The following is an 8405-nucleotide window of genomic DNA, read 5'->3' as shown; positions in this document are numbered from 1 at the left end:
AGGGGAATGGATGAAAATATTAAATGTGCCTGATTATTTTTCTGGTCGTAGGAATAACCATTTCTAGTTACAGAAAAAAATTACAGATTTTTTGGTTGCGTCTTACATTTTATAAAAATAAAAACATTTTGCTTCACCGCACGTCCGGCCCATTACGGCTGTTAAGAAAACTTTCTAAGTCTTAAAAAGTTATCGCTATTTGAATCTGTGGAGCGCATGACATTGACAGTTGATTGACAGCTTGTCATTCTTCTCGCGTAATTCATAACCTTTTGTGCTCTCATCTGGTGAACTGGTTTCTTTGTATTTATGTGATTATTACGACTCGCTTCCCCACCCGGACCTCTGATTTTGCCTGCTCCAACGACGACCTACACTTTTGAACCCCGGACCTGATTTTGATAGCAATTTCGACGACCACTGCAACTGAAACTGGACTATTAGTTTGGTACCGTGTTCATCACCATGAATACAAACACTTATAAACTATATAAAGATCCTAAAACATGCTTTATACCAACGTGCTCCAAGACTGATCTGAAAAACCCGGATTTGAAGTTTTTTACTGTAAGAAAAGAGCTGAAACAACGTTGGTGTCAATTGGTTGGCAGGAACTGTCCAAACCGAGCACTGTTTTGCTGTGCGGACCACTTAAATGTAAGTTACCTTGTTTTGTTTACCTTTCTGTAAAAAAATGAATTACCCCCATGTTAGTTTTGATGATATGGCATTTTTTTAAATTGTGGAATAATGGATGGAATAATTTATGGTAAGCTGGTAAAAAACAATTTTATTAATACATTACATTAATGTAGGTGCTGCTATGTCATGTTTAAACCCTTTGTCATATCAATGAATTTTCACTTTGTATTAAAATAACATGTGGTATTTGTCAGTACATGGTGAACAAAAACACTATGAGGAAACTGGGCTGATCAAAACAATGCCTAGTTTCCTCCAGTTAAAAAATGTGTGCCTATGCCAATACTTAATGTTATATTGCCCAGCAGACCCCAGGCTCCATAAGTGAGCTACAGCAAATACTGGGGAACATTTGGAAGATTATGACAACTGTTAAATATAAATGTTTAATGTTTTCTAATATTTTTACAGTTTGAAGAAGATTTGGAAAATTATGGACAATGGATCTCTGGTGCAAAGCCAAGACTAAAAATAAATGCCATACTTAAGAATTTTTCAAAAAAACCATTGAGTGCAATCAATAAGAATATTGAAGATCTTAATCGGCCATCAACTTCAAGTGCTGCTGACAATGCTGGCATGCAGGTCTCTGACAGTGTAAATAATCACAATAGTGTTGCGCACATAAATGTATTAATATTCTTGGGTATAGTTAATCTGTCACACTGAATTTAAATTCCAACTTTACTTTGCTACCTGTGCTAATTATTTTTCTTTTTTTAATTTTTCTTAAAACACTAATTTACAAGTTCTAATGTATGTTAACGTAGTATTGTTAAATAAGCACTTGACCTGCTCTAGCACATGATTGGCGCGACAGTATCTCGCGCTGAGATAGACTACCCGCCCCTCTTAAATTAACATAGAAAAAGACGGGTAGTCTATCTCGCTGCGAGATACTGTAGCGCCAGTCATGTGCTAGGCCTACTGAAAAAGTATAGGTAAAAATTACTAGTGGTCTTTGTGCATGAAGATGTATTTATAGAACACAGGAATGGATATAATGTCAAATATTTATATACAAATGCACCTACTACAACTTGTGTGGCTTTAATAAATGCCCACTTTCCTTACCTAAAAATAAACTTTTACCTGTTTCTGTGATTGTTAAATTGTAGGGTCACAAGTTGCATTATATTTTGTTTATTTATTCTTTGCATTTTTGTTTCAGATAGATGCAGCTATACAGTGTGATAAAAGAATAGGTGTTTCAAACAAGTTTGTTTTGGCCCAGCCGAAGACTCAAACCATAGCTACTCAATTCCGTGGGCGAAAAATAAAAGAAAGTGTGATGCCATCACGAATGATGCAACTACCGAACACTGAGAAGAGTCCCAATCAATCACCATCCTTGTTTGGGACATCCAACTTCGACTCGTCTTCGAGTGCTCAACAAGAGGATATTGAAAAACGTGGCAGGGAGCACCTACTAAAAATTATTACTAACAAACCCAAAATGTTTTTAGGTCTGCCAAAAAGCTTTTGGTGGATTATTAATTTCATTGCCCAGGAGTGCTCTTGTTTGGCATTTCATATTATCATATGTCTATTTAAATTAAAAAACAATGACTCTTTTGCTAGGATGAGTGAAGAATTTCAAATGGCCAGGTCAACCATACGTTTAGTGTTTGAAAAGAACGTCGTAGTTTTGTCCACATACTTTCAAAATTGTATATATTTACCACCACTATCAGAAATAAAAAAAAATTTACCATTAGCATTTAAAATCAGATATTCGAATGTACAGTGTATTATAGACTGTTTCGAGATTCAAATAGAAAAACCCAGCGATCCAGAGAAGCAGGCGCAGACTTGGTCGCAGTACAAATCATGCAACACGATGAAATATTTGATTGGCTGCACACCCGCTGGATACATTTCATTCATCTCACAGGGTTATGGGGGACGTACATCTGATAAAGCCATCACGGAGAACAGTGGCTTTGTTGATGTACTTCCCCTAAATGCGGTAATCATGGCCGATCGTGGTTTTAAGGAGATTGAATCACTCTTAATCACAAAAAATGGAAAACTCTTAAGACCTCCTAGTGTCTTCGCCAATCAAAAAATGACAAAAAAAGACGTAATTAAAACTAAAGTGATTGCCAGTTTGAGGGTGCACGTTGAGCGTGTAATTAGGAGATTACGGGAATTCCATATGTTAAAACCCCACTCTGTGGTTAATAACAAACATTTAAAATATTTGGACGACCTGGTCATTATAGCTTGCGGATTAAGTAATCTTCAGAATCCAATAATAAAAGACGTTTGATAATATTATGTTGTTTTATTTTATCATATACCATAGGTAACCTCGAGTAGTAGGCAGGTATTTAAGTCCAGTTCCTAGGCCATATATGTAGAGGGTAAGGCCAAATTAGCCTCCAAAAAGCTTTGGGGTGCTTCGCTCAGGGTCGGCAACGCGCATGTAATGTCTCTGGTGTTGCAGGCGTCCATAGGCTACGGTGACTGCTTACCATCAGGCGGGCCGTATGCTTGTATGCCACCGTCGTGGTATAAAAAAAAAAAAAAAAGAAGATAGATTTATAGATGAGACAGTATTTCACACCGGCCCGCAGCTTTACATGCTCAACATTAAGGGTGTTAAAATGAGTAATAATAAGGTCAAGACAAACATATTTATTTAAAATAAATACAAAGTACAAAATTAATGTCATGCTGTAGATGCACTTTTTAAAATTACAGGATACACATTCTCATCCCAAAATTTCTCTGCGTCTCTCATCAAATTATCTATATAATTTTTATCAAAATTAACAACAATTGTCTCAATTAAGCTGTTGCTTTCAAATTTCGGGTCCGCCACACACAACAAACACTTATTTTTGCCAGCCGCTAGCATCTCTAATTGCACTTGGCCCATAAACTTATTCGCAATTTGCCCATTCTTTATATAATTTTTTTTAGTTTTCTCCGAAATGGGACACTTAATTTCGACCACAAAGTCATCTCCAATGCCATCAGGTGATGCTCCAAAAATTCCATCTATAATCAAAAATCCACATTCTTCTATTTCTTTATTTATATCAGTCTTTACTTTATTCAGTACTCGTTTTTCTAGGATTTTACCCCTTTTCATGGACTTTGTTTCTGGTGCTTTGCACCCTCCTAGTATTTCTTCAACAAGACTGCCATGGGGTGTTTTGCAATGAGCAATTTCATAAATTTTTGATCCTGTAATTCGGCCTTGTCGAATTGAATGCCACTGCTTTGAGTTCACTTGGCCTACAGTGTCTTTCATGATTTTTTCTTTATTTTCTAGCATTATTGCATTGCTAAATATTTTAAATTTGTTAAAAGTTGGCCTACTTTCCTTTTCTAAAAAATCCACCATCATGTCAAAAATACAATATTTTGAGTTCATTTTCATCGGTCTTTCAGGATCATATACCATGAGCAGGCTTTTACCACAACCATGTTTGGTTGCTTCTTGTCGTAGTCTTTTCAGTACCAAAGGGTCCTTTGGCCCCCTTTCGGCGACTTCTCCTTTTGCCAAATCTTTACACATTAATGGTTTGTCTAGAGCCCGTTTGAGGCTGGGTTTCGTCCAGTAACATTGGATACTGGTTGGTGAAGGTTCAGCACTTCGTTTTTGTAGCCAATGTAATACTACAACAGTATGTTTACACCCACCTAAGAAAAAAGAACATTTTAAACATATCTATAATAAAACTTGTACTAATTGAGAACATTCAAAAGCTCCACTTTTCTTGAAATGACAGACTAAATTGCATGTGTCATATTAATATTTCATGGTTATATCTGATCAGATTAGCATAGGGTAAGAGGTAAGTTTTGGTTTTGACAGAAAGGGAACCACACGCAGGTCAAGTTGAGTGTAGTTTGTTCAAAATAACTACAAAATCAATAAGGACATGTTTATAGCAAAACTTACCAGCCCCCGCTGCACAGTCACATGAAGTATCTATAATTGATTCATTTGCCTCTTCTAAATGGACCATCACAACATAGTATTTGCTTGTTATTCTTTGTTCAGGAACAACTTTAGCTCTCACATCACAAAGATTCCCAGTCCGCTTTGTTTCAACATATCCAATAGCAGTCTCAACATATGATTCTCTTGAAGACCTTAAACAAACAAACAATTAAGTGCTTTCTCCTTTTATAACAAAATAAGATTAATGTTACCAATTTAAAGGAACCACAGACACTTTAAAGCAAATTTAAATATGTGATTACTTTGCTACAAAATGAAAAATGTCCAAAATTTATATTGTTTTAATTTGAAACATTTTATGAAAAATGACCCAGGTCCCGCGTGTTAATTTTTCGCTTGCCAGGTCAATATCAAGATAAAGCGCGGTAATGAGATAGGGGTTAGGTTGATACTTACGACAAAGCTTTGGCATCTCTTATTTCACCGGCATTATGTTTGTCGCTATTCTTCATAAACTCCATAAGCATATATGGGTCTACTTTTGGCAAATTAGATGAGTTTGCTCTAACAAAAGCAGCGGTATCCATGTTTGCAGAATTCAAATGCCAGGGGTCGTCGAAATTGCTATCAAAATCAGGTCCGGGGTTCAAAAGCGAAGGTCGTCGTTGGAGCAGGCAAAATCAGAGGTCCGGGTGGGGAAGCGAGTCGTAATAATCACATAAATACAAAAAAAACAGTTCACCAGATGAGAGCACAAAAGGTTATGAATTCCGCGTGAAGAATGACAAGCTGTCAATCAACTGTCAATGTCATGCGCTCCACAGATTCAAATAGCGATAACTTTTTAAGACTTAGAAAGTCTTCTTAACAGCCGTAATGGGCCGGACGTGCGGTGAAGCAAAATGTTTTTATTTTTATAAAATGTATGACGCAACCAAAAAATCTGTAATTTTTTTCTGTAACTAGAAATGGTTATTCCTACGACCAGAAAAATAATCAGGCACATTTAATATTTTCATCCATTCCCCATTATGTTGTTAATAACAAAATATGTAGTGAATAATTATTATTAGATTAAGAATGTCTCAATTAATAGAACTACGAATAATAACTGCGAGGGCAAAAAGTAACTACCTAGGCAGGTAGCTCAGATTCGAAATGTATAATTCAGTTCCACAAGGTCTATGAAACCGTAAAACCGTAAAAACCGTTTTAATTTATTTGACGACCGGTTTGGCCTAGTGGGTAGTGACCCTGCCTACGAAGCTGATGGTCCCGGGTCCAAATCCTGGTAAGGGCATATTCGTGTGATGAGCATGGATATTTGTTCCTGAGTCATGGGTGTTTTCTATGTATTTAAGTATTTATAAATATTTATATATTATATATATCGTTGTCTAAGTACCCTCAATACAAGCCTTATTGAGCTTACTGTGGGACTTAGTCAATTTGTGTAATAATGTCCTATAATATTTATTATTATTTTTTATTTTATTTTATTAATTTATCACAAAAAAGTCACCCTTAAGGTATATATGTTTCAAAATGTTAAGATATGCTGTCAGTTTAAAATGGGCTAAATAAAATACATTGGAATTTGTATATTAAAACGTATTTATATATTTTATATAGTATGTATAATACATAATATACATATATTTCTTGGCTCATAATCCGTTAAGTCGTGGCGTTCGTTATGGCGTTAAGTAAATGCTTATGCAAAGATATTATTATTACTGCTGGGGTAAATGTGCCGAAACACAACCACTAGGTCCACTAGCCTACTTTTCGTCTGCAGCTGGTTGTTCAATGAAATGCAACGTAGTACATAATTATGACTGTTATTGTTTACTGGTATGTAGGCACCTGAGTTCGACGCTTTTACCTTAAACCTATGACTACTAGTATAGCTAAAAGAATTTATTCTTTCAGTAATATGTATTAAAATTGCTAAATACTTAAAAGTGGCGCCATATAATAGATCAAAGGCCGAAGGTATGTGGTATCGTTTCGGGTGATTGCGCGACAACCTTATGCCGATGCCCGGTAAGATGGCGCCACTTTTTGATAATTAACAAATTTAACACATATCAGTGAAAGAATAAGGATCAAAGTCAAATGGCGTTCTAAAAGTTTTAATCATGTGTCGAAAGATGGCAGTAAATTTACTGTACATTTTCTTTGACAATCCACCTCTATTTCAAATTCTCTTTGGTAATAGGTACCGAATAAAAACTAAACATTTTCAAGGGCTTCGTTGTTATATCTGTTACCAGTTTTGCAATAAAATAAATAAAATTTATAAATGGCTTATGTAAATGTTACGTAGAAAACATATCAAATGAGATAATTGAAGGTGTTCATGATAGTACATATAATATGTTATTCACCTGCCCATCACGATGGCATTCCTTATTATAATATCTTACTTACCTACAGAAAAAAATGTGTCGAAGTTTAGACAAAGGTCCCACTTAGTCTCTTACCATAAAGTCGAGATTTGCTTGTATCTTTATACGAATAACCTGACAAAGCGTCCTTATGGCGAAATAGGTGGACTTTCTGCTTGAAAACGACACAATTATAGTGAGCTCTGTTATTGACAAGCGTATCTTAAAGCCAAGGATAGTTTTTTTATCAGTTATTATTAAATTTCACATTTATTTACATTACATACGTAATTAGATTTTTAATTATGACATATCATTGTTAAATTGATATACACATAATTTTATTTCTAACTAGTCAACACACATAAGGTTAAATTTCATGTTTGCTAGATATGTAGGATATATATGTACCTATATAATAACTGAGGGACGGAAACCTGTGGTACCTACCATTATTATAACTAGATAACTGTTGATAACTTTATTTTTCGCATGTTGTGAATTGTTATGTATATTCTGTGATATCTGATCTGCTTGAATGTAATATAGTTACCTAATAAACAGTTATCCTATTTAAAATATATTCATATCTTATTAGTAATAAATGTATGAGCATTGGACATTGTTTTTTTTAATCTGCGTTAAAATAGTTTCTAGTGCTACTCCACTAGTGCCTACGCCAATACTTGGCATTATTTGCTAAGTGGACCACATGCTTTGCTGGGACTCAAGATAAAAAACAAAACCGGCCATGGACGAGTTCGTTTACCTCGCGCACCGAGGGTTCCGTACAAACTTTCAATTTTCTCATGTAACTATAATCACCAGTGATCGGAACTATGGGAGTAAAACTTTAACAAAACTTATCAAGCGGACGTAAAAAGAGTGCTTATAGCCTTAAAAATATTCGAATATCTATGAATGTAAATATTTTTATGGCTGTAAGTACTATACTATTCCTATCCCTATGGACATGAATATTTTTAGGGCTGTATGCACTATTTTATGTCCGCTTAATAAGTTTTGTTAAAGTTTTACTCCCATAGTTCCGATCACTGATAATCACGAAAGACTTATGACCAGAAGTATACTATTAGAACGTAGTGATTATATGCTCTTTGCTATTAGCATAATTGTGTACAGCGCCATCTATGGGCGAATTGGCTAACTAATTTGTGCGATCTGTATGTATGTATGTTGGTTTTTCAGGGATAATTCTTTATCATGTGAACCGATTTCAATAATTATTGTTTTATTTTAAAGATTCAACTACAGGAGGGTATTCAACTACAATAAACACCCGCAAACGGGATTAAATTGCAAATTAAATTACAAATTGTTTATTGTTAATTTAAAAAAAGTTATCAAGATAGAAATCTAATTTTATTTTTCCT

The 8405-nt window shown here is 34.9% G+C and overlaps 2 protein-coding genes across 4 annotated transcripts; one reads left to right on the top strand and one right to left on the bottom strand.

Moving 5' to 3' along the window:
- Positions 1-5: 5 nt before the first annotated feature.
- On the top strand, positions 6-7631 carry LOC133522046 (uncharacterized). 3 transcript variants are annotated; one of them, XM_061857222.1, is made up of 3 exons: positions 6-657; positions 1114-1299; positions 1874-7631. In XM_061857222.1, the coding sequence occupies exons 1-3, from the start codon at positions 466-468 to the stop codon at positions 2972-2974; spliced, it is 1479 nt and encodes a 492-aa protein (XP_061713206.1). In that variant the 5' UTR covers positions 6-465; the 3' UTR covers positions 2975-7631. The 3 variants fall into 3 exon arrangements, with proteins under 3 accessions (XP_061713206.1, XP_061713207.1, XP_061713208.1); XM_061857223.1 differs by having other exon boundaries at positions 1114-1287; positions 1874-2979; XM_061857224.1 differs by lacking the exon at positions 1114-1299 and having other exon boundaries at positions 1874-2979.
- LOC133522049 (uncharacterized) lies at positions 3328-5210 on the bottom strand. The gene is made up of 3 exons (XM_061857227.1): positions 5078-5210; positions 4619-4812; positions 3328-4356 (listed from the first exon to the last, which is right to left on the bottom strand). Exons 1-3 carry the CDS (start codon positions 5206-5208, stop codon positions 3377-3379), a joined length of 1305 nt encoding a protein of 434 aa, XP_061713211.1. The 5' UTR covers positions 5209-5210; the 3' UTR covers positions 3328-3376.
- Positions 7632-8405: the final 774 nt, after the last annotated feature.

Source organism: Cydia pomonella, chromosome 10 (genome assembly GCF_033807575.1).
Source record: "Cydia pomonella isolate Wapato2018A chromosome 10, ilCydPomo1, whole genome shotgun sequence".
NCBI lineage: Eukaryota > Metazoa > Arthropoda > Insecta > Lepidoptera > Tortricidae > Cydia > Cydia pomonella.
This window is presented reverse-complemented; position numbering and strand designations above follow the sequence as displayed.

Bases quoted from the DNA above. Each gene is read 5' to 3' on its own strand.
- LOC133522049 (XM_061857227.1), bottom strand. From the start codon at position 5,208: ATGGATACCGCTGCTTTTGTTAGAGCAAACTCATCTAATTTGCCAAAA. The intron at 4,813-5,077 runs GTAAGTATCAAC...TGTTTGTTTAAG, and splicing joins AGAGATGCCAAAGCTTTGTC to GTCTTCAAGAGAATCATATG. The intron at 4,357-4,618 runs GTAAGTTTTGCT...CTTTTTTCTTAG, and splicing joins TGACTGTGCAGCGGGGGCTG to GTGGGTGTAAACATACTGTT.
- LOC133522046 (XM_061857222.1), top strand. From the start codon at position 466: ATGAATACAAACACTTATAAACTATATAAAGATCCTAAAACATGCTTT. The intron at 658-1,113 runs GTAAGTTACCTT...ATATTTTTACAG, and splicing joins GCTGTGCGGACCACTTAAAT to TTTGAAGAAGATTTGGAAAA. The intron at 1,300-1,873 runs GTAAATAATCAC...TTTTTGTTTCAG, and splicing joins GCATGCAGGTCTCTGACAGT to ATAGATGCAGCTATACAGTG.